The sequence below is a fragment of the Rhinolophus sinicus genome, chromosome 5, assembly GCF_057876585.1.
Source record: "Rhinolophus sinicus isolate RSI-liver-muscle chromosome 5, RSI-T2T, whole genome shotgun sequence".
Taxonomy (NCBI): domain Eukaryota; kingdom Metazoa; phylum Chordata; class Mammalia; order Chiroptera; family Rhinolophidae; genus Rhinolophus; species Rhinolophus sinicus.
Window position 1 is genome coordinate 70,954,558 of NC_142505.1, and position 26,821 is coordinate 70,981,378.

A 26,821-nucleotide genomic window follows, 5' to 3' on the forward strand; every position below is an offset into this window, starting at 1 on the left:
GAAAGAGAGAAGGGAACAGAGAATATATTCAAACAAATTGTCGATGAGAACTTCCCAAATTTATGGACAGAACTGGACCCTCGAATCCAAGAAGCAAATAGAACACCTAGTTACCTCAATCTCAACAGGCCTTCTCCAAGGCACATTGTATTGAAGCTGTCTAAAATCAACGACAAAGAAAGAATCCTCAAGGCAGCCAGAGAAAAGAAGACTGTAACTGACAAAGGAAAGCCCAATAGGTTATCATCAGATTTTTCAGCAGAAACTCTACAAGCCAGGAAGGAGTGGAACCAAATATTCAAACTATTGAAAGAGAGAAATTATGAGCCAAGAATAATATATCCAGCAAAGATATCCTTTAGATATAAAGGGGGAATAAAGACCTTTCCAGACATACAGAAGCTGAGGGAATTTTCAAATACACAACCTGCACTACAAGAAATGCTAAAGGAGGCTATTCGACCACCATCAACAGGGACAATTTGTGGCAACCAAAACCTAAAAAGGGGGAGAGTAAAGGCCTGAACCAGAATATGGCAATAGAGAAAGTAGGCATGCTGAAGAAAACAGAATACTCTAAATATCAAACTTTCTTTTACATAAACTTAAGGACAACCACTAAAAAAAAATCCAGAACTGAAATATAGACTGTAATAAAAGAAGAAACAGAGGGAAACATCACAGAATATCACCACACAGAAATAATAAAAAACTACAAAAAAGTAAAGAAACAATGGAGACACAGCCTTAACAGAAAACTAAAGATAGAATGACAGGAAATCCTCACACATCAATAATCACCCTAAATGTAAATGGACTGAACTCACCAATAAAAAGGCACAGAGTAGCAGATTGGATCAAAATCTAAACCCAAACATATGCTGTGTTCAAGAGACACATCTCAGCTACAAGGACAAGCATAGACTCAAAGTGAAAGGGTGGAAATTGACACACCAAGCAAATGGTATCCAGAGAAAATCAGGTGTAGCCACACTGATATCAGATGAAACAGACTTCAGGGTGAAAAAGGTAACAAGAGACAAAGATGGACATTTCATAATGGTAAAGGGGACTATACAACAAGAAGACATAACAGTCATCAATATTTATGCCCCCAATCAGGGAGCACAGAAATATACCAAGCAACTATTAACAGAAATAAAGGGAGAAATTGACCAAAACACAATTATACTAGGGGACTTAAATACATCATTGACTGCTATGGATAGATCATCCAAACAGAAAATAAAGAAAGATATAGCAGCCCTAAATGACACATTAAATGAAATGGACATAATTGATATTTATAGAGCACTTCACCCTAAAACATCAGACTATACATTCTTTTCTAGTGTACATGGGACATTCTCAAGGATAGACCATAGATAGGGACATAAAATCAGCCTCAGCAAATTTAAGAAGATTGAAATCATACCAAGCATATTCTCTGATCACAAGGCTTTGAAATTGGACATCAACTGCAAAAAGAAAGTGGGAAAAAAACACAAATACATGGAGATTAAACAACATACTTTTAAAGAATGACTGGGTCAAAGAAGAAGTTAAAGGAGAGATCAAAAGATACATAGAAACAAATGACAATGAAAATACATCCTACCAAAATTTTTGGGATGCAGCGAAAGTAGTTTTAAGAGGGAAATTTATCTCATTGCAGGCCTATCTCAAGAAACAAGAAAACTCCCAAATAAATAACCTCATGTTACACCTTAAAAACTAGAAAATGAAGAACAAGTGAAACCCAAGGTCAGCAGAAGAAAGGAAATAACAAAAATCAGTGCAGAACTAAATGAAATAGAGAACAAAAAGACAATAGAAAAAACTAATGTGACAAAGAGCTGGTTCTTTGAAAAGATTAACAAAATCGACAAACCCTTGGCTAGATTCACTAAGATAAAAAGAGAGAAGACACTAATTAAAAAAATCAGAAACGAAAAAGGGGAAGTTATCACGGACACCACAGAAATACAAAGGATCATCCAAGAATATTATGAAGGACTATATGCCACCAAATTCAATAACCTAGAAGAAATGGACAAGTTCCTAGAAACATATAGCTTTCCAAGGCTGAACCATGAAGAACTGGGAAATCTAAACAGACCGATCACCAGTAACGAAATTGAATCAGTCATCCAAAACCTTCCCAAAAGCAAAAGTCCGGGACCAGATGGCTTCACTAGTGAATTCTAACAAACCTTCAAAGAGGATCTAATACCAATCCTGCTCAAACTCTTCCAAAAAATTGAAGAAGAGACAGTATTCCCTAACTCATTTTATGAGGCCAACATTACCCTGATACCAAAACCTGGTAAAGACAACAACAAAAAAGAAAACTACAGACCAATACCTCTGATGAATACAGATGCAAAAATCCTAAACAAAATTCTAGCAAATTGAGTACAACAATGCATTTAAAAGATTATTCATCACGACCTAGTGGGGTTCATCCCCGGGGCAGAAGGATGGTTGAACATCTGCAAATCCATCAATGTGATACATCACATAAACAAAATAAAGGACAAAAATCGTATGATTATATCAATTAATGCAGAAAAAGCATTTGACAAGATACAACATCCATTTATGATTAAAACACTTAATAAAATTGGTATAGAAGGAAAATACCTTAACATAATAAAGGCCATGTAACACAAACCCTCAGCTAATCTCATAATTAATGGTGAAAAACTGAAGCCATTTGCTCTACGTTCAGGAACACGACAGGGCTGTCCCCTATCACCTCTGCTTTTGAACATAGTGTTGGACGTCCTTGCCAGAACAATCAGGGAAGAAAAAGAAATAAAAGGCATCCAAATTGGGAATGAAGAAGTTAAATTATCACTCTTTGCAGATGACATGATGCTATATATAGAAAACCCTAAAGACTCCACCAAAATGCTATTAGAAACAATCAACGAATACAGTCAAGTTGCTGGCTACAAAATCAACATACAAAAGTCCATTGCTTTCTTATATACTAACAATAAAATCTCAGAAAAAGAAATACAAAAAACAATTCCTTTTGCAATTGCAGCAAAAAGAATAAAATACCTAGGAATAAACTTAACCAAGGATGTGAAAGACCTATATGCTGAAAACTGTGAGACATTTTTGAAAGAAATTGAAGAAGACACAAAGAATTGGAAAGACATTCGTGCTCATGGATTGGAAGAATCAACATAGTTAAAATGACCATATTACCCAAAGCAATATACAGATTTAATGCAATCCCCATCAAAGTCCCAATGGCATTTTTTAAAGAAATAGAACAAAAAATCATCAGATTTTTCTGGAACCACAAAAGACCCCGAATAGAAAAAGCAATCTTAAGAAAAAAGAACAATGGTGGAGGTATCACACTCCCTGACTTTAGGTTGTAGTACACGGCTGCAGTAATAAAAAAAGCATGGTATTGGCAGAAAAACAGACACATAGACCAATGGAATGGAATTGAGAACCTAGAAATAAAACCACATAAATATGGACAGATAATTTTTGACAAAGAAGCTAAAAACATACAATGAAGGAAAGACAGCCTTTTTAATAAATGGTGCTGCCAGAATTGGATAGCCATGTGCAAAAGAATGCAACTGGATTGCTATCTGTCACCATGTACCAAAATTAATTCAAAATAGATCAAAGACTTAAGCCTAAGACCTGACACAATAAACTGCATAGAAGAAAACATAGGTACTAAACTTATGGACCGTGGGTTCAAAGAGCATTTTATGAACTTGACTCCAAAGGCAATGGAAGTAAAAGCTAAAATAAACGAATAGGACTATATGAAACTTAAAAGCTTCGGCACAGCAAAAGAAACCATCGACAAAATAAAGAGGCCACCAACTGAATGGGAGAAGATTTTTGCAAACAGTGCCTCCGATAAGGTGCTAATATCGAAAATATACAAGGAACTCATGAAACTCAACAACAAAAAAACAAACAACCCAATTAAAAAATGGGCAGAGACATTTCTGAAGAGACATTTCTCCAGAGAGGACATACTAATGGCAAATAGACATATGAAAAAATGCTCAACATCACTAATCATCAGAGAAATGCAAATCAAAACCACAATGAGATATCATCTCACCCCAGTCAGAATGGCTATCATCAATAAGACAAACAGTAACAAGTGTTGGAGAGGCTGTGGAGAAAAAGGAACCCTCATACACTGTTGGTGGGAATGCAGACTGGTGCAGCCATTATGGAAGGCAGTGTGGAGGTTCCTCAAAAAATTACGAATAGAATTACCATATGACCCAGCAATCCCTCTCCTGGGTATCTACCCAAAAAATCTGAAAACATTTGTACATAAAGACACATGTGCCCCAATGTTCATTGCAGCTTTGTTTATGGTGGCCAAGACATGGAAACAACCAAAATGTCCTTCGATAGATGAATGGATAAAGAAGTCGTGGTATATATACACAATGGAATACTATTCGGCAGTAAGGAAAGATGATATAGGAACATTTGTGACAACATGGATGGACCTTGAGAGTATGATGCTGAGCGAAATAAGTCAGACAGAAAAAGCAGAGAACCATATGATTTCACTGACATGAGGTATATAAACCAAAAACAACAAAAGAACAAGACAAACAAATGAGAAACAAAAACTCATAGACACAGACAATAGTTTACTGGTTACCAGAGGGTAAGTGGGGTGGGGGGTGGAGGGTAGGAGATGAGGGTAAAGGGGATCAAATATATGGTGATGGAAGGAGAACTGACTCTGGGTGGTGAACACACAATGGGATTTATAGATGATGTAATACAGAATTGTACACCTGAAATCTATGTTATTTTATTAAAAATTGTCACCCCAATAAATTAAAAGAAAATAAAGTATGTGTTTTTAAAGAGTAAAGATGGTACCTAATGATGTGGTTCGGGAAATAGTATCCCTAAGACCAAGCGTTTTTCTCTTTTGCTGTTGTTGTTGACATATTTACTTTTAAAAACAACTTTATTGAAGTATAATTGACATAAAATAAACTGCACACATATAAAGTGGTTAATTGATATATTTAACTTATGTGTTTCCCATGAAACCATCACCACGAAGAAGACAGTGAGCATTTCTGCACCGTAAGAGCATCCTTGATCCCGTTTGTAATCCCTTCTATCCTATGTCCCCTCCTAGCAACCACTGATGTGCTTTCTGTCAGTGGGGTTCCGATTGCATTTTCTAGACTTTTATATAAGTGATGTCACATAGTATACACTCTTCTTAAGGGTTTATGTTTGTTTGTTTGTTTGGTCTGACTCCTTTCACTTCGAATAATTATTTTTGATTCATCCTTGTTGTGTGTCTGTGTCAATATTTCATTATATTTTATTGCTGACTAGTAGTATATCATTGCATGGATACACCATAATCTGTTCATTCATTTATCTGTTCATAGCACCTGGACCACTTACAACTTTTGGTTACTAAAAATAAAGCTGCTGTGATCATTCATGTACAAATTAGTAGAGGAATGTATTTCCTTTTGTCTTGGACAAAATACCTAGAATGAACTGGTAGGATCACATGGTACGGGATTGTTCACATTTTTTAAAAACTGCCAAATTGTTTTCCGAAGTGATTGTACCATTTTACACCCACCCCACCCCCCACCAGCTGTGCGTGAGACTTTCGGTCCCTCCACAGCCTTGTCCACACTTGGTCTGATCATTCTTTTTAATTTTACTTTAATAGGTGGTGATAGAGTCTGATTGTGGTTTTAATTTGCATTTTGTTACTGTCTAAGGATGTAGAGAATTTTTTCATGGGCTTACTAGCCATCTCTATATCTTCCTTTCCTAAAGGATTTATTAGTGATGGATGCTGAATATGTCAAATGTTCATTTGCTTTATCTATTGAAATGATCATATGGTTTTCTGTTTTAGTTTGTTAATGTGGTGAGTTACACTGCTTGATGTTTGAATATTAAAACATTCATTACTGGAATAGATACATTTGGCAGTAATGTATTATACTCTCAGTATGTTGAATTCAATTTGCTAAAATTTCATTTTAATTTTTGCAACTATGTTCTTGAAGGATAAGAACTGGTAGTTTTCTTTTATATTATTTTAATATGTTAGTCTGGTTTTGGTATCAGGTTGGCATTATAGAATGAATGGGGAAATCCTGTCTCCTCATCAATTCTTTGGGTTTGGCACAGAAAGGTGAATAACTATTTCATGGGTGATTTGGCATAGAGTAAAATGAATTAATATGGAATAAATAAGCAGAGATCATGTTAGAAAAGTTTAATATAAGGAACACATTGTCTGGTGATGCCAGGCCATCAACAAGAGGCAGCATGATTCGCATTCACTGTGTCTGGTCTTCACTTGACCCTGAGGTGGGAATTCCTGTCCCTATTTTACAGGTGAGGAGCCCGAGAGCTTGTTACTTGTCAAAGGTCCTTGACTGCAGAGTTGGTGCAAACCAAATGCACCTTCAGCCTTCTTCCCTCCTCGCCTCAGGGCAGCCATGACCCCTGACCCCACAAGGATGGGCCAGCCGCCTCATCTGGAAGCCATGCTGCTGTCTGCTGCAGGGCTCTGGGGCCTGAGAGGAAGCTCAGTGTCCTGAGGGAGAGTGTGAGGTGTGATTCCCTCTGGGCAGGAAGGGTGTGGTCACCTGTGGGTTGGACTCCAGGTTGTCTGTGTCAGAAGGTGCTTCTTTCTCTGATCCCGGGGACACTGGGAAGATCACTATGGGAGTCACAGTTTCCTCACTGCTCACATAATGCTTGATGTAGGGCCTCAATAACCCTTCAAACTGATATCTCAGGGTGTCAATGAGGGACTGATCATTTACATTGTAGAAGGACATAGTCCCGCCCTCGTAGTCTAGGAAGACCCCCACTCGTGTAGGTGGTGTTCTCAGAGAGTGGTGGATTTTATCGGGGTTATATGTGAAATACTGATATTCTGTTTTCAATTTGAGCACCCAGTACCCATTGGAGGGACATAGTTTCTGATAATTCACCTTCCTGTTCACGTCGTCCCGGCACACTCCCACACACCACATTACATTGTGTCCCACATCCACCTCCCAATAATGTTTTCCTGCCTGGAATCCCTGAGAAGCCACCACACATTTCGTTTTAAATCTCTTGTCCGTGTAGGTCACCGTCTGTTGAATGTTCCTATAGCACACAGTTTTCAGATCAGAAATGCAGAGCTGGGGGTGAGCTGTCTCTGGGTCCAGAGTCACCTCCACTGGGGTGTCATATAGGGAGAGAGAGCATAAGTTACTGAGGAGGGACCTGGGCTGGATGCAGAGGTCACCCCCTCCCAGTGCTGCCTGGTTCGGGGTGGGATCTAGGTAGGTCCCAGAGCCAGAAGCTCCATCAGACACAGCCTCCCACCCCCCCCTAAACTCCAATGGGGCCCCAGATCCTCACTAATGCTGGATATGCCTAAATGTGAGGTCCGAGCTGTTTAAATCACCACAGCCCTACCACTGTACCTCCATGTAAGTCACTGTTTGACTTTGTGAGACCTCGATTGTCCCCTCTAACCAGCTCCCTTCCATTCTGAGTCCTGCCCAACTTTACCTCCTTCCCCTCAGTCCATCCCCTTGGGCCAGTCACAAGTGACCTCAGTTCCCTGGAGCTTAGACTCTGACCTCTACCCTGGATCACCCAGCCCCATCCTCTCGCCTCCTAGTCCTGGGCCAAGAAATGAGTCTGGGGCAGCTGTCCCCCAAGGAAGGTGTGGGTCTCACAGCTTTATAATCTGCAGGCCAGTGTGTCTCAGTGTTACTGTTCCCCACATCTCTCTCTGGTTGGCTCCCTGTCCCATGCCCACCCAAGGCTCTCTCCCACTATCTCCCCATAGGTACCTGCATGTTCCTGGGCTTCTCTCAGTTCTGAAAACAAGCAGACAGAGCAGGAGGGTCAGTGCTCACATGGAGAGCAGGAGGCAGGGAGACAGGAGACCAGGGCGGTTAACCTTTGTGGGTGTCATGGGTCCACCAGAGATCTGCTGAAGGCCATGGGTTCTCTACAAATGCACCTCCCCCAGCATCTGCAGACAGTTTCTGGGTCCCCATCACAGGCTTGTCTCTGCAGAGACCCATGGCCTCTGGCTCTCAAGATTCATAAAGTAGGGACTGGTAAGGAGAGATAATGGGAGTGGAGGGATTAGCTTTTCTCACCTGCCATTCCATGCTCCCTTCTCCAGTCTGAAAACCAAAAAAAAAGAAAAAAGAAAAAACAGAAGAGGCTGAAATCACAGAACAGGGGCCCAGGGAGAATGTGAGAGGAAAGCTCTACAACACTCTTATCCAGTTTCCTGGTGTTTCCATGACACAAAAAGGAGAAAATTGTAGGCTGATAGAAGCCTGGAATGCTTGTCTCTAAGCATCAAGCCAGGCAGGAGGTTTAGGGAGATGCCCCCCAGGGCTCTTCTCCATTCTGGGTCCACACCCTAGAGAGCTGATGAAATCTATGTGTCCTCTCCCCACAGAATGTACCCATAGGCAAAACGTGTAGACGACTTATAGGGGGTTTCAGGATCCCAATGCCCATCCTACTCCATGAACTGTCTGAGGGTCAGTTCGTTAATGAATGGATGGGGGTTGAAACAGCTGTCCTCACTAGCCTGACCATGCCCCTCCATCCAGTCTAGAGCCAACAGGCCCCATGTGGCTCAAACTGTGGAACAAGAGGGACCCAGGAGAACTGTGGGGAAGGCTCAGACATGACAAGTCACTTACCCAATTCTGCCCAGGATTTTCCTGAAACAGAAACAGAATATCTAGTGGTGGACAAGCAGTGTCTAAGGTACAAACACATCCCTGGCTCATTGCTCAGGGAAATGAGTTGCAGGAGAATGATGGGGGCTGTTCTAGAACTCTCCTTTTGTGCTCCCATCCCCACACCCTTTTAATGACTGTCTCTACCTGGGGTAAAGGAAGAGATCAGGAACATTCATGCTGAAGGGAGGGGCTGACATGTGGGGTCCTGTTGACGTGGAGATGGAGGTTATCAGGGAGAAGGGAAGATGATTTGCAAGAGAAGTTGGAGTGAAGGGGGGTCACAGCAATTCTCAAGGGTCAGTATCATTTCCAAGGAGGAAAAAAACTACTTCTTGGGGTGAAATCTGTTACTGAAACTGAATATTAATTCATGTTGTTGTCTTCACTTCTATTTCTTCTGCTATGAAGCCTTTTAAAATACATTGAAACTGTTTTACTGGAGTCTTGTTGATGTTAGAAATTTACATCAGCCCTACAGGTAGTGAAAATCATTGTTCCCCTAATTCTGGGCCCTCTGTGAGGAAGATGGGCCTGGTGGGGCTGGCATTTCCCAAGGGAGCCATTTCTGGCCAGCCTGGAGTGGGGCAAGGACTGTGGTTGCTGTGGCCCAGGTGATGGAGCCCTGGAGACGGGCTGAAATAACAGACTCGGGAGGTGCGTGGGAGCATCCCTGATCCCCGCCCTGCTGGATGCATGAGTAAGCCATGGGCCCCTGCTTCTCTTTCCCACTTACCTTTCAATCTGTGGAAGGAAATTATCAGAAGAATAACACCCACGCACAGGACAGAGAGGAGTATTCCCAGTAAAATGGATCTCATGCGCCAGGTTACGGGCTGGAAAATCTCCTCTGCAAAACAGTTCCACAGACCTCTCAGTGACCACTGAACAGTAAAAGCAGTTTGATTCTCATTTAAGGGATCATCTCAGTCCCAAGATTGAAAAGGTATTTTTCTATAATTTCTTCCACATGTTTAAAACGTACTTTTTCATAATTCTTGCTCCATCTGGATTTTATTTTTATATATAAAGTGAAGTAGAAGTTCAATTTTATTTTCTTCTATACAGATAACCACTGTGCCGGCATCATTTATTTAAATGGACTTTTCTTTACCAGATGCAACATGCGATGTCACTTCTATTTTATACATCTTCTTAAGAGTTTGCAAACATTTTCTTAGGTATATAAAACTTGACTAAAAGATGCTAAGAACAATCAAAATAAGCAGAGTGATGTAACGTCTTACAGGTAACAAGAAGCAATATTTTAAACATGTCTGTATTCCAGAATTGATCTATATATTCAATATAACTATTGAAAATTTCAATAGCATTTTCTTAGAACTAGACAAGTCGATTCCAAATTTATGTGCATGTACCTGGTGGAAGCTTGTAATAGTCCATGTGTGCTTCAAAATAATGATTTTTGTCAGTGAAGTCTTCTAAGAATATCTATTAGATCAGGACTGTTAATTTCTATGTAAAATATTTAATAATCTTACTAATTTTGTCTACTAATTTCATCATTTTCAGAACTCGCAGTATTTCTATTTATCCTCATACTTCTAGTGGTACTTGCTTTATATATGTTGAGGTCTACTATAAGTTGCATATATATTTATATTTTTTATACTTTTTTAGTGAATAAACTTTTTGTGTTTCTGAAATAACTGTCCTAATAATGCTTTTTTTCCCCTCAAGATATTTTTCTTGACTAATATATCTATAATGGTACTCTTTGGTTAACATTTGTCTGTTATGCTTTTTCTATTTTTAAAATGTTTCAACGAATAGCTCATATGTATTACAGTTTTCTCTAAGAATTGCAACCTTTGAGATTTTTAAAAAATCCAGTCTGGTATTTTAACTGGCAAAATAACTCCTTTTTATATTGATTGTGATTACTGATGCATTTTGTTTACATTAATCATCCTATTATTTTAAATTCCTTACTGAGATTATCCACTTTTATTATATTCCGTTTCACAGAGTAATGCTTTAGTATTTATTTAGAAGTATTTTTTTTTTCAAATGAGCAAACTTTTTTTTCTCATTCCTCTAGTGAGCTTTTTCAGTTTTGTATGTGTTGATTTTGGATGTTTGCACCATGAAGATGATGGAAATATTCGTTCTACTCCACTGCACTTGAAAACAATTGTTTCCACCTAATAAAATTTTATGCTATTACCTTTATATTTCATAGACTTATGACTTTCAAAACTGATCATTAATACTGGACAGTATTGCATAACAACCCTGGGATAGAGACTTCTATTCTCTTTCTAGGCTATGCAAATCTGCATCCCTCTCCCACTGTCCCTCCCCACCCACTCACCTCTTATCCATATCCTGGATTCCACCTCTCGGCTCTGGTCAGGGTACTGGATAGAACATGATACGCTCCCAGCATTTTCTTGGACTATAAGGGAAGTCTCCACATCAAACAGGCCCTGTCTGTCTACATTCACCTTGGAGTCTGAAGACAAATCATGTCCTTGTGGGCCTTTCCACTTCACTGTGGGCTGGGGAAACCAGCCTGAGGACTTGCATAGTAGCTGGATGCCTCCATCAACATATCCCATGATAGAAACCAGAGGTGCTGAGCCCAACGCTGGGGAGAAGGGAGGAAAGGGATAAAAGCAAAATCATGTTCCAAGGCCACAGAAGTTCTGAGCCAGGTTCATGAAGCTCGTGGAAATAATACATCGCAGACTCCCTCTCTCCCTCATTTTCTCTCAGAGACACATACACACTAATAACACTTCTGTAAGCCCTTCCAATGGTCTTTGTTCAGTTAACATGCATTTAACAACTGCTATATACCTGCATGTGGAACTTTTCAGGAGCTGAGCTAGGGAAGAGAGACCCAAACTGCCAGCTGTTAGATCAGCTATTTAAAGCAACAATGAGCCCAAATCAAATAACAGTGAAGCCTTTCATCATTTAGTGTCCTAATACATTCACATGATGACTCCTCCCTCCTCTATTTACCCCATGAATTGGCATGCTAGTCTAAGGTCAAGAGTATCTGTGCAGAGGAAGGGGTTATGTCACTATTGAGAGTGTGCTGAACAAAAGACTTCAAGTTTCATGGACTGGGAAGTTGGGAGGAAGGCAAGGCGAAAGGCTAGTTGTGGAAAGTTACAGGGTCCTGAGTCAGAGTGGGGAACGATGCCTTCAATGTTTCCCCCTCCTCTTCCTGATGAGGAGGCCTTGACAGTGGCACCTGAAGAAGACTCTGCCCCAGGCCTCAGACAGAGACCTGGGAATGAAGGCACCTGGGCTAGGAATGCAAATACGTGTAAGAGCATGAGCAGGCAGGGGCATGAGAGTGGTTGACTACTGCTCCTCAAGGTACTGAAGGCATTGGCTGTGCAGCAAGGCTACTGTGAGGCGGGTAGCTTTTTTTTTGAGGCCTGTCAAGTAAAGGCTTTGTAATTGCCTATGGATTTAAAAAAAAAAAATCAGTAGGATTTTCACCAGGAACCAGACTCTCAGAACTCACTGAATAAAGATGGGGAAAACTTTTTACATTTCATTGTGAAAAGAGCAAATATGGAAGTATGGTTAAGGAAGAAGTTCAAGGAGATAGTGATTAACTGTCATGGGAGGTCACACCTTCCAGGAGCTGACATTTGTACACCCTTTGTCAGATAAATGGGAGTTTCTAGGTGGACAAGTCAGAAAGAGGGAGAAGCATGCCAGACAGAAGGTCAGGTAGATACCATGGTGCAGAAAGCGGACATGGAAGCTCAACTGACAACAGTAGACCAGGGACCTGAGTGATAAAGTTAAACAAGGTGATTGTCTACTGAAATGGAAGCTTCTAATAGGATTCAGGGTCTCATAACATAACAGCCAAAATGTCCAAGTTTCAATTAAAGGTTCCCCATCATACAAAGAAACAGAAAATTGTTATCTTAAATGATAATTGACTCATTCCAACACTGAGATAATTAGATTGGAATTATTACACAATCTTTTCAATAGCTATCATAAAAACTGCTTCAACAAATGATTACAATTTCTCTTGAAATAAATGAAAAATAGAATACCTCACCCAACATAGAATTTATTTTTAAAAAGAAAGAAATGGAAGCTATGTAACTGAAAAATATATAATAACAAATAAAAACACTTACCTAATGGGCTCAATACTAGAATGTAAGTGACAGAATATAGAATCAGCGAACATGGGGATAGATCAATAGAATTTACCAAATTCAAACAACAGAAATAAAAGTTTTTTTTTAAAAGGCATACCCTCTCCTTCCCCCCAGGGAGACCTTTGGGAACTTCACAAATAGCAAACATTTGTGCCATCAGAGTCTCAGAAGTAAAGATGAATGCACCAAGACAACATCACAATCCTAAATTTGTATGCATCTAGCATCAGAACATTTTTTTAAAAATGACAACAAATTTTCCATTGTAGTTCAAAATTTCAACACCCCACTCTCAGCAACTGATAGAATTATTCATCAGAAAAATCAAAAAAGAGAAAGAATTTCTGAAAACAATCGACCAACCGGACCTAAACTACATATATAGAATACTCTTCCTAACAACAGTAAAAGACATTCAAGTGCCAATGAAACATCACCAACATAGGCCATATCTTGGCCTATGAACAAACATTAACAAATTTGACATAAGTGAAATTATACATAGTATGAATATTTTCCAAGACAAACAAATCTGAGGGAATTCATCACCACTGTTCCTGCTGTACAAGAAATGCTGAAAAGAATGCAAGCTGAAATAAAAAGATGCTAATCAGCATGAAAACATACAAAAATATGAAGCACACTGTTAAAGGTAAATATACATTCAGTTTTACAAAACGTTAATTCTGCAACAAGCTGGTGTGTTAATAACCACTTAACGATAATATAAAGGGTAAAGGAAGGAAGTATTAAAAATAACTACAATTACTACAATTTGCTAACGAATAAACAATAGAAAAAGAGGTAAATTGTAACATCAAAAATACAAAGGAAGGGATTTCCAGTCAAGATGATGGAGCAGATAAATGCCATGCTTCCCTCTTCTCATGACCACATCAAAATTACAACTAAACTACAGAAAAACTATCATTGACAATCATCTGAAGTCTAGCTGGGGATTAAGAAGTACAAGTTGGTTATTACAAAGCAGTCATGGGACGCAGGGTACAGCATAAGGAATATAGTCAGTAATATTGTAATAAGTAGGTATGGTGTAGAATGGATACTAGATTTAATGGGGTTGATAGACGGGAGAGGGTTGCAGGAAAGGGTAAAAAAGGTGAAGGGATTAAGAAGTACAGTTGGTAGTTACAAAATAGTCATAGCGACATAAAGTAAAGTATGGGAATTAAATATGGTAATAACTATGTATAGGGCCAGGTGAGTACTAAACTAGTGTGGGGAATCATTTCTTAAATTATACAAATGTCTAACCACTATGCTGTATACCTGAAATTAATATAAAATATATTGAATGTTAACTGTAATTCAACAATTTTAAAGGGGGGAAATGAAGGGGAAAAATCCAAAAGGTTGTGTAAAAGTGTGGAGCTTTTGCAGGTGATTGAAATTAAGCTGCTATCAGCTTCAGATGGACTATTTTATCTATGAGATGTGTTAGGGAAATCTCATGATAACCACAAAGCAAAAACCTAGAAGATTCTCAAAATATAAAAAGAAAGAAATCATAGCATACTACCATGGAAAATCTCCAATTGTCAAAGACAAGCAGCAAGAGAGGAAAAAAAGAACAATGAAACTACAAAACAGCTGAAAAGAAATAAGATGGCACTGGTGCCATATCAATAAGTACTCTACATGTAAATGGACTGAATTCATCACCACTAAACCTGCTTTACAAGAAATGCTGAAGAGTTCAAGGTGAAATAAAAAGATGCTAATCACCTACATCAAAACATACAAAAGTACACATCAAAACAATCAAAAGGCACAGAATAGCTGGATGGGTAAGACAAACAAGACCCAACTATATGCTGCATACAACAGACTCACTTCTGCTTTAAGAACACACATAGGTGCAAATTGAAGGAATAGAAAAAGATATTCCACGTAAGTGGAGACCAAAAGAAAGCAGGGATAGTTATAATTATATGTATCAGACAAAATAGACTTTAAGCCAAAACAGTAACATAATGATAAAGGGGTCAATTCATTAAAAAGATACAACAATCATAAAGACACACCCAATATTAAAGCACCTACATATATTAAGCAAATATTATCAGATCTGAAGGGAGAAATAGACAATGCAATAACAGATTATTGGAGGGACTCCAATAATCCGCTTCAGCAATGGGTAGATCATTCAGACAGAAAATCAACAGAGAAACATTAAATTTGAACTACACATTAAATAAAACTAACCTAACAGACATTTAGAGAACATTCTATCCAACATCAGCTGAATATGCGCTCTTCTCAAGCGCACATAGAACATTCTTCAGGATATATCGTATAATAGGCAGTAAAATGAGTCTTAGCAAATTTAAGAAGACTGAAATCATACCAAACATTTATTTCAACTACAATGGTATGAAACTAGAAGTCAACAACTGGAGGAAACCTAGAAAATCTACAAATATGCATGTGGAAATTAATACACTGTTGAACAACAGGGTCAAAGAAGAAACCAAAAGGAAAATTTAAAAAAATTCAAAACGGAAACACTACATAGCCAAATCTGTTAAATGCTGCAAAAGCAGTTCTGAAGCAGTCTACAGTGAGAAATGCATATGTTAATAAAATAGAACGATCTAGGATAAACAAACTAACTTTTTACACCTCAAGGAACTAGAAAAAGGAGAGCAAACTAGGCCTACAGTTAGCAGAAAGAAGAAAGTAACAAAAATCAGAGTACAGATAAATGAAATAGAGAACAAAAAAAATCAAAATGAATTTAACAGCATATGAAAAGGATCCTTCCTCAGGTCCAAGTGGGATTTGTTCCTGGGATGTAAGAGTGGTTCAGTTTGAAATAATAAATGTGATACACTTATTAATAGAATGAAAGATAAAAATCATATTACTATCTCAATAGATACAGAAAAGGCATTTGACAAAATACAGCAACCTCTTAAAATAAAAATCCTCAGCAATTGGTCATAAAAGGAACATATTTCAATATAATAAAGGCTACATATGACAAACACAGCTAACATTTTAGTTAATGGTGAAACATTGAAAGTCTTTGCTCTAAGATCAGGACGAAGAAAAGGGCACCCACTCTTACCATCTTATTCAATATAGTATAGCAGTCCTTAAATAATGTCACTTCATTCAACATCATTTTGTTATAATGTTGATGATAAGAAAAAAGTAATGATTCCCAGCTGGGACCACTGACTGTATGGAGTTTGCACATTCTCCACTGTGAGTGTGTGAGTGTGCCCAGCGATGGAATGGCGTCCTGTCCAGTGTTGGTTCCCACCTTACACCCTGAGCTGTTGGAAGAGGTTCCAGCCTCCTGTGACCCTGAACCGGATTAATCAGGTTTGAAAATAATTATCTTATTGGTTCATGTTAGTCTGTCTTAAATGTGTGTGTAGCTCACATTTATTTCAGTGTTTAATATTAGAAGTGTTTTGGGTCTTTATTTAGAAGTTCAGTGATGTTTTTGTGAGCAGAAATATGTCATAGGAACTTCACTCTTGTTTATATCAGTTACCCTATGGTAAAGTTGGTTTTGTTGTCTGTCGTTTCATTTAAAGTCACAGTTTCCAAGAACCTATCGATGAAATTAAGTGAAAACTTACTGTACTGAAAGTTCTAGCTAGAGCAATTAGGTAAGACAAAGAAGTAAAAGATATCCAAATAGAAACAGAAGAGGTAAAATTGCTATGTGCAGATGATGTGATGTTATGTATAGACAATCCTAGAGACTAGACAGAAAACAAAACAAAACAAAGAACCCTAATCAACTGTTGACCTTCACAAACCAGCCAGATGTTTCTCCAGCACAGTGGTTCATTTGGGCACAACAAAGAATTGCAGTTTGGGACATGGCAAACTAAACACAAGTACAGAGAAGCAAAGGGGATGAATGTTCCGTTATGGACTTGCGAAGAGCAATTGTAAATGAAGAGTCCATTGGAGGAAACTGAAAGTTTGAAGTATAGCGACTTTTCATTGGCTGAGTTATGTCAGTCTCCCATTGGCCCAGCTGTTACTGGGCAAGGAGGACTCTTTTCTTCCACCTGCTGAGATAGTAAAGGAGTAACACTTCCTGTCAGAGTTGCAAGGTACATCTCTTTCTGTTGGGGCCAGTCATGTGCATTGACTTCTCGCCTAAAAGTTCCCCCTTCTACCCCTCTGATTACATTTTAAATGAGGTTTCTGTTTATTAATTTTTACACAAGAAATGCAGTAAAGCTCGTGACATAATTGCAACATAGAGAAATCAGTTGAGTTTCCATACATTAACAACTGAATATCTGAAAAAGTAACAAAGAAAACTATCTCATTAATAGTAGCACCAAAAACAACAAAATCCTTAGGAATACATTTAACCCACGACGTGACAGATGTCTACAATGAAAACTACACCCTTTTGATGAAAGAAATTGAAAATACAAACAAATGGAAAGATTCTGCATTTATGAATAGAAGAATTAATATTGGTAAAGTGTCCATACTACCCAAAGCCATCTATAGACTCGATGCAACCCCTATCAAAATTCTGGTGATATTTTTACAGAAATAGAAAAAAAAATCCTAAAATTTGTGTGAAACCCAAAAGACCCTGAATAGTCAAAGCAATCCTGAGTAAGAACAAGCCCAGAGTAACCATAGTTCTGGATTTCAAACTATACTGCAAAGCTTTAGTAATTGAAATAGTATGGTACTAGCATAAAAATAGACACCTGGACCAGTGGAACAGAATCAAGAGCCTAGAAATAACCCTCCACATATAGAGTCAATTGATATTTGACAGGGGAGCTAAGAATATTCAATGGAGAAAGGATAATCTCTTTAACAAATGATGTTGGGAAAACTGTACAATCACATGTACAAAAGTGAAATTGGACCCCTATGTTATCATTCACAAAAATGAACTCAAAATGGATTAAAGACTTAAATGTAACACCTGACAGAATAAAACTCCTAGAAGAAAGCATAGGTAAGAAGCTCCTCGGCAATGATTTTTTGATTGACACCCAAAGTTCCAGGAACCAAAACAAAAATCAAGAAGTGGGATCCCATCAAACTAAAATCTTCTGCATAGCAAAATAAACCATCAACAAAATGAAAAGGCAACATATAGAATGTGAGAAAATATTTTCAAACTATACAAGGTCTGACAATTAAGTTAGTGAACTTACCACCGTGCACTTATGTACCTTGGCAGCTCTGTACAGACAGTTCAGTAAGGTTTCATAACGATGCTGTGTCAGTGTCTCACAGCTGTGTTTGTGTCGACATGTGGCGGTGCCTTTCTGAGTGGTGTTAATTATTGTTGTTGTGTGTTTTTGTGTGCCCTCACGAGAATGTCTGAGCTTGAATTAGAGCAACGAATAAACATTAAATCTCTTGTTAAACTTGGAAAGAGTGGAAGTGAAATCAGGGACATGATTCGTCCAAGTTCATGGGGATAATGCCATGAAGAAAACGGCAGTGTACAAATGGATTAAACGTTTTTCTGAGGGGAGAGAAAGGGTCACTGATGAAAAGAGGTCAGGGCGGCCAGTAAGGAGCAGAACTGACAAAAACATTGCAAAAGTTCCTCAAATTATGCGTCAAAATCGTCAGGTGACTGTGAGAAGCACACCAGACCAAGGGAACATTGATAGAGAAACAGTTAGGAAAATCTTAACTGAAAATCTTGGCATAAGAAAGGTGTGTGTAAAAATGATCCCGAAGGAGCTCACCGATGAACAAAAAGCAAAGGAGAGTTGAAGTTTGCCAAGACCTTTTGGAGAGGCAAGTTGATCTTTGGGGCCGTGTTATCACTGGTGACGAAACAGGGCCATACCAATATGACGCTGAAACAAAGCGGCAAAGCGCACAAAGGAAGTTAGCCAATTCTCCACAACCAAAAATATTCTGTCAGTCCAAATCAAGAGTCCAAACGAAACTGACTCTGGGTGGTGAACACACAATGTGAGATATAGATAATGTATTACAGAATTGTACAACTGAAATCTATGTAACTATGCTAACAATTGCCATCCCAATAACCTGTAATTAAAAAAAAGTCAAAACGGTGTTGCTAACTTTTTTGATATCAGAGGAAATGTTCATTATGAATTTGTACCAACGGGACAAAGAGTTAACCAAGTTTACAATTTGGAAGTGCTGAAAAGGTGGCATGAAAAAGTTAGACGAAAATGACCTGAACTTTTGGACAACTATTCATGGCTCTTGCATCATGACAATGCACCAGCTCACACCACACTGTCTGTGAGGAAGTTGTTAGCTCGTAAACAAATAACTGTATTGGAAAACCCTCCCTACTCACCAGATCTGGTCCCCAATGACTTCTTTCTTTACCCAAAGATGAAGAAAATATTGAAAGGAAGACATTTTGATGATGTTCAGGACATCAAGCGTATACGATGACAGATCTGATAGCCATTCCAGAAAAAAAGATTTCCATAATTGCTTTGACAGGTGGACTAGGTGCTGGTGTTGGTACATAGCTTCCTAAGGGGTGTATTTCGAAGGTGACCATAGTTATATTCAGCAATGAGGTATGTCGCACTTTTCTAGGATGAGTTTGTAAATGTAATTGTCTGCCTCGTATATCAGATAAAGGAGTAATATCCAGCATATATAAATAATTCATGCAACTCAACACCAGAAAACAAACAATTCAATTTCACAAATGGGCAGAAGACCTGAACAGACACATCTCTCAAGAAGACATACAAATGGCCAACAGATACATGAAAAGATGCTCAACTTCATGAGCTATGAGGGAAATGCAAATCAAAACCACAGTGAGATACCATCTCAAACCCATGAAAATGGCTATTATCAACAAGAGATGTAATAAAAAGTGTTGGAGAGATTGTGGAGAAAATGGAACACCCATACACTGCTGGTGGTGATGTATTCATAAATTGGTACAGCCATTGGGAAAACAGCATTTGGCCCAGTGATCCCTTTTCTGGGTATCTACCCAGAAAAAACTTGAAAACATTTGTTCGTAAAGAAATATGTACCCCAATGTGTATTGTAGCATTAATGGTGGTGGCCAAGACATGGAAACAACCTAAGTGTCCTTCAGGGAGGACTGGATAAAGATGTGCTGCACACGTGTATATATATAGAATGCTACCTTGCTGTTTATATATCCTTTTGAGAGAAGTGTCTGTTCAGGTCTTCTGCCCATTTAAATTGGATTGTTTGTTTTGCGGTGTTGAGTTGTATGAGATTTTTTTTTATATATTGTAGACATTACTTCCTTATCTGATATATAGTTTGAAAAATGAAATACTGACATTTGCAATACCATGGACTTATCTTGAGAACATCATGCTAAGCAAAATGAGACAGATGTAAATAGACAAAACCCATATGAGTTCATTCTTATGTGGAATGCAAAACATGAAGTAACAAATGGACAAACAAAGTAAACCACCAAAAAGCTCATAACACAGACAACAGTATGGTGGTTCTCAGAAGGGAAAGGGTGAGGGGAGGAAGAAGAGGTAAAGGGGATCAAATATATGGTAACAAAAAAAGACTTAACTTTAGGTGCTGATCTCACAATGCAGTGTACAAATGGTGTATTTTAGAACTCTTTACTTATATAATCTCATTAACCAAAGTCACTGCAATAAATGTAATAACATTAATTTTACAAAGTGTGTATTGGGAAGTAAAGAAGCCAATCTGGAAAGGCTATATACTGTTGATTACAAGTATATGACAATTGTGGAAAAGGCAAAACTATGGAGACAGTAAGAAGATCACTGGGTGCCAGAGGTTTAGCGGGAAGGAATAAATAGGTCAATTTTTTAGCAAACTGAAAACTGCTCAAAAAATAAAGGCAAACAAACAAAAAACCCTCAGCATACTCTTACCATACAACCAAGCAATGGCACTCCTGAGCATTTACCCTAGACAAATAAAAACTTTTACCTATACAAAGACCTATACATAAATGTTCTAAATTAGAGCCTTATCTGTAAAAGCAAAAACTAGAAACAACCCCATGTCCTTCAATGGGTGAAAGGCTAAACAATCCAGGTACATCCATACCATGGAATACTGCTCAGCAATAAAAGGGAACAAACTATTGATACAGGCCTGATGTTAAGTGAAAAGCCAATCTCAAAGGCCACACACTATATAACTGTATTTATGTAGTATTGTGGAAATGACAAAATTATGGAAATGGAGAAGATATAAATGGTTGCCAGGGCTTGGGGAGTAAGGAGGGTTGTAATAATGGAGTAAGGAGGAGAGTCAGGGGAGGCGGTGGGTAAGGAGGGCCAAGGTGACTACAAAGAGGGAGCAGAGCGAGATCTCAGCGGTCATGGGCTAGGTCTACTCCTTGATGCTGATGTCATGCTGCTTCCATAAACATACACATAAAATAACGTAGAACTATACACATGAGGCAGAATAAATAAACAGGATAAGAACTAATCTCCTAATTAAATGACCTAAGACATTTTAAAGATATATTCAACAAATAGTTCAAAAAGTCCCAGATGGTTCTACCAGAGAACTAAGTTATAAGTTTCCTGAAATAAGCAACAGACCTGACACCTGCAGCTCCCACATGGCCTCTTGGTCATTATTCTGGGATCTGAACCAGCATCCGTAGAGACCAGTGTCTGAGAGAGTGACCTTCTTCAGCCTCAGTAAGACATACCCCTCCCCTATGGAGTCCTTCAGCAGCTCAGTTCTCCATCGATAGTCTGGCATCTGCATATAGCGCTGGTCTGTCCCTTCTCTGTAGAGATGCACCACAGCATGAAACTGATCTCTGAAGAACCGCACTTCCATGGCCTCCGCACTTGTCTTAGGAGAGAGGAAGCACGAGAACACTGCATCCTCCCCGACCACGACCTGGACGGGCTTGGCTGGTCCCATCACCTGCCACTGGCCTGTGGAAGGAAGCACAAGAGATAACTGAACAAAGACCCTGTCAGTGTGTCCCACTCATGGCTGGCGTGTGCCCAGGGGTGTGACATCCATCTTATCTCCTTTCCAAACCAGTGACCAGCATCTGCACATCCCTTACACTTGACAGAGCACTTCCACATCCCTTGCTTCATTCTGTATCACAGACATCCCGACAGGTGTGTGTTATTGATATTCCCATTTCCAAGATGAGAACACAATGTATCAGAGAGAGTAACTAAGTTAATCAGGGGCATGAGAGCACTTTCCAAATACTGACCCTCTGACTGGAAGAGAATCTAAACCCACATTCTCTCGCCTCTGCCCGTCTGCATCACCACACGCTCATAACAGCCCCTTTTCATCTTCTTGCCAAAAACTAAAGAGGACTCATTTTCCAAGTGGAGAGTTTTACTAATAAAATCTCCAGTTTGGGGCAGTGTGTCTTCTCAAGCACATGGTTACGTCTTGTAAAAGTTTCATGAGTACGGTAAAAAAAAGTTTTTATCAATAGGTTAAACCTTTATTTGTGCTTCCTTATTTTTTTATCTACTTGTTCTGCCAAATTCTGAGAGGAATATATGACACTGTGAGAAAGATTTTGCAGTTTTTACTTTATAGATTTGCTCTCTGGTGAATTCATGCTGACTATCATTTCCATGGAGTGTGCTTGCATACTTGTGTAACAATTTCTTTTGTCCACTTTGTAATGTTGGGGTGTATGGGGCTTCATTCAGCTTTATCAGTGGGTGTTATCTTTAGTTTGTTTCTATTTTCTGGGAGCATGGGCTCCACAAAGAGCGGTTCCATTATGTATGATGAGCACCTTTTTCTCTGCTACTTGCTCATTTGCTAATGATCACATCAGTAATTTTCCTGCTGTAAAATCACACTAATCATGTGTAATGATAAGATTTCTTCTTCACAGAAATCACAAACTATGGAGGCTCACGCCCTTTATCTTCTTGAATACACCTCTCTGAATCGGAGCATATCTTGATTAATTCACATGCATGCATTTCTGATATGAGCATACACGGGTGTGGTGGGGTGTGTATATCACCAGAGAAAAGGGGATCACAGTGTAAATTTCCTTTTCAAGCATGTGGAAACTCACAAAGCGATCACTTATTTTCAGTAAGTGATAGTCTTATTTTAGTACCCATTTAATCTTGCATTAAATGTGTTTTATAGATCTTTCTGAGAACTATTTCACTGATGCATTTTGAAGGCGAGTCTTATGATATAAAATGTGACTGCAACAGGATCTCTGTTCAGCCACTGACCCGGTCTAGCAGACGCTGAGTGGCCCCACCCCCCACCCCACCCTGAGTCCTCTTGCACTGGGCTGGGCATGTCCCTGCCCTGTGTCAGCCCCACCCAGGAGCCTGGCCCTGCTCCCTGCTGAGGGCTTTCTCTGCCCTTTGGAACCTGCTCAGTCTGGTGCAGGGCAGCCCAGAAGTGCTGAGAATTGAACAGTGGTGGGGGTACATGTTCCCAGTGGGGGGCAGGAGGCAGTAGATGTTGGGATGATTCAGGGTTGCCATCTGTGTGGCCCCTCAGAAGGTGTTTCCATGTCAGTTACCAGCTCATTTGAACACCCTCTTTTGGTTTCCCTCCCTTCTGCTTTCACTCTCTCCACTCTCTACTTTTGTTTCCTGAATCACCTCCTCCCCAGCCCACGTGCACTCAGACCCTTGTGCCTGGTCTGCTTTGGGGGCTCAGCCTAGGTCAGTTTGGCTGCTGCTGTTGTGCCTTCAGGGCTGTGGGGGCCTCTCGAGCTGAGGGAACCTTTTCCTGGGAAGTCTGTTCCTCTGGCCAGCACTTACTGCTGCCGTCATTTTCCTTGCCCATAGCAGCTCCTTCCACCCTTTGCTCCTGTTCCCTCCGAGGACCGGTGAGGAAAAACTGCCTGTCGCTGACACAGGCCCTGAGCTAATGAAACGCTGTGCTCCGCTCTATGTACATGAGCTCATGTGATCTCCACAGCAGCCTGATCTGGGTGTGATGTCATCTCCTGTCACTAGGAGCACACGGACACCTGGGGGAGTCATGAGCCACAAAGTTCATAAGCAGAGGAAATGAGGGTTTAAAATAAAGTCTTTCTGCCTCTGAGGTCATTTCCACGACACCTGCTGCCTCTCCAGGAAGCAGAGCAGTCAAAGAAACTCATCAGAAAATGGATGAGAATGAACTTCCGTGACAGGATGTCCTGTGAACAAGACATACGGGTTTTCTGTGGAAACATAGAGCGTGATTTATTGCCCTTATTTCTCTCTTCTTTTCCATGATTACACAACAGACATAGGTGATTTGTGGCAGAATGAACCTGTGCAGACTGGACCTTGTACAGGAGGACACACCCTGTCCAGAGACAGGGGTCTACTCCAGCCTCCAGCTTCCTCTCTGTACTTTATTCAGTTACTCAACATCCTACACACCAGCCTTTGTGTTGAGCATAACTAGAAGAAGAAAGAAGAGTGGGCTTCTTCTCAGACTATGCCAGGTTACAACTTAGTCTTCATTTGAAGATCAGGACACCTTCCCCCACCCTCAGGTCACATACCACAGGTGTTTCCCACTCAGCATGTCCACAGCTGGACCATTATCTTTCCTCCAAACGTCCTAATCCCTTCAACCCCGGCACCCATGTCAGAACCTGATGCTCTCCTAGAGACCCCTGCCTAACCTCCACAGCCCACCTGGAGCAAACATTTAATTTATTCTCCTTTGTATCCTTGGTGTGTCCCCTCCCCACCACCGGGTCCCTTTTCAGCACGCTTTGTCATTATATCTCGGCTATTATCACACTTTTCACAGTGCACAAGACCTTCCTGTTGCCCCCTGCCTCCACAGCTCCTGGCATCATTGATAGGTGTCAGCCTGGGGCAGAAGTCGGGGAAATGCAAACAAGAAAGATGCCCCACCTTGTTCTGGGATCATGTAGCTAAAGATCTCAAAGCGTTAACCAACAAGAAGAGAGGCAGACAGAGTCCTGCCCGGAGGCTTACCTGAGCCCAGCCCCAGGAGACTGAGAAGCAAAGTGAGCACGAGGGCCCCAAGGACCATGGATGTATCTGCAGGCCGATCTCACGCTATGGAAACAGACGACAGCAGGGACAGGAGGATGGACTAATTAGAGAGAAGAGGGGTCAGCCCAGCTTCTGGGGTGAGGAGCCATGAAGAGGCAGAACTTGAGCTGATGGCAAGCTGCACATTCTTCTTAGAGTTACCTGACACAGACATGGCCCTGTGTGTTAGGGGAGATGGGACTCTGCCCTTTGAATCACTGCATTTATTGGCCGGCCATAAACATCCATCTCAGACCAAGGAAGCAATGGTAGAGAAGGGGGTGGGGCCTACTGGGAGGGGTTTGTCGTGGGTCAAGACTGTGCCCTGTGTGGGTGGCACAGCAACATCAGATGCAGGGATGTCTTAAGGTCCGATGTAAAGGGTAGAACTGTATGGGCAATAGGAGTCTAGTCCTAAAAAAGGTTGTCCCAGCTGAAGGTAGCAGGTTGTGCAGGCAAATAGGTGCCATTCCCCAAGGGGTAACGAAGAGCAGGTGAGGTGACCGTTTCCTGGCACAACCTGAGGTAATCCTGCCTGTCACCCCCTTTCTTGAGTCCAAGACTAGTACTAAGATCTTGAAGCAAGATTGGAAGAACTTGCTAGAACAAGACAGAACCTTAATCTCAAGGATCCAAGGTATTGAGAAGTGACCAAAATATGTCAGTCCTGAGGAAAAGGTGAAGAACCTCTCACTCAGTCTTTCATTTACACACTAAGCCAGGGAACCGACGATTAGAGATTGTGCAACCATTTCAAGCCCATGGCAATTCACAGAGTGATCACTTACTGACGTAAATGCAAGTTTCCACAGACGCCATGAGAAAAAAACACAAAATTTTCTAATCATAATAAAGTTAATGTAAAAAAAAAACCATTTTAAATCTTAGGAAACCCTATATATTTAGAAATTGTTACTAACACAATGTTAAATAACCCATGGGTCCAAAAAGAAATCACAATGAAAGTGGGAAATATTTAGAATAAAATGTGAATGAAAATAACACATTCAATCTAAAATTCAAAACATGTACAATAACAAATGGTGGCAAAGATGTGGCATAACAGAAACTTTCCTGGTACAGCCATTTTGGAAGACAGTTGAGCAGTTCGTTACAAAATTGATCATACTCTTTCCACACAATCCAACAATTGCCCTCTTCAATATTTGCCCAAATGAGTTGAAACATTATTTTCACACGAAAAGCTGCACAGGAATGCTTGTAGCACCTTTGCTCATGATTGTCAAAACTTGGAAGCAAACAAGATGTCTTTCACAAGATGAATGGTTAGACAAGCTAAAGTAAATCCATACAAAGGAACATTATTCAGTATTAAAGGAAATAAGCTATCAAGTCACAAAAAGCATACAGAGGAACCTTAAGTGAATATTGGTAAGTGAGTGAAGCCAGTTTGAGAAGGCTATATACTGTATGATTCCAATTATATGAATTTATGGGAAAAATAAAACTACGGAGACAGTAAAAAGTGTTGTGGTTCTCAGGGTTTGGGAGTGAGAAAGAGTGCAAGAGGACGAATTGACGGAACTCAAGATATTTTTAGGGCAATGAAACTATGTATTCTCTATGGCAATAAAATGATGAATACATGTCATTATTCATTTGTCCAAACCCATAGCATGCACAACACCAAGAGTGAACTGTAATGTAAATTATGGCCTTGGGGTGATAATGACGTGTCAATGCAGGTTCCTGAGTTGTAGCAAACGTACCTGTCTGGTGGGGGTGTTGATGCTGGAGGAGGCTGGGCATGTTTGTGTGTGCTGCGGGTTGAGAGGGATATACGGAAACTGTACTTCACATTTCGCTTTGTTATGTACTTTACACTCAATTTAAAAATAAATTATGT

The 26,821-nt window shown here is 39.8% G+C and overlaps 2 protein-coding genes across 2 annotated transcripts in view; one reads left to right on the forward strand and one right to left on the reverse strand.

Moving 5' to 3' along the window:
* The window catches only part of LOC141567351 (butyrophilin-like protein 9), a 390,425-nt gene that overhangs the window by 192,883 nt on the left and 170,721 nt on the right, over nucleotides 1-26,821 (forward strand). The window lies entirely within an intron of this gene.
* LOC109441859 (butyrophilin-like protein 3) lies at nucleotides 6,258-24,952 on the reverse strand. The gene is made up of 8 exons (XM_088798842.1): nucleotides 24,895-24,952; nucleotides 21,520-21,867; nucleotides 11,119-11,394; nucleotides 9,520-9,633; nucleotides 8,745-8,765; nucleotides 8,184-8,210; nucleotides 7,869-7,895; nucleotides 6,258-7,243 (listed from the first exon to the last, which is right to left on the reverse strand). The coding sequence occupies exons 1-8, from the start codon at nucleotides 24,950-24,952 to the stop codon at nucleotides 6,600-6,602; spliced, it is 1,515 nt and encodes a 504-aa protein (XP_088654968.1). The 3' UTR covers nucleotides 6,258-6,599.

What these genes read in the sequence shown, in the direction of transcription:
- LOC109441859 (XM_088798842.1), bottom strand. Translation starts at nt 24,952, where the DNA reads ATGGTCCTTGGGGCCCTCGTGCTCACTTTGCTTCTCAGTCTCCTGGGG. An exon ending in ATCCAGGATATGGATAAGAG is followed by an intron (nt 9,634 to 11,118) that starts GTGAGTGGGTGG and finishes ACTGTTTTGCAG; the next exon opens with AGGAGATTTTCCAGCCCGTA. An exon ending in AGAAGCCCAGGAACATGCAG is followed by an intron (nt 7,244 to 7,868) that starts GTACCTATGGGG and finishes ATGACACCCCAG; the next exon opens with TGGAGGTGACTCTGGACCCA.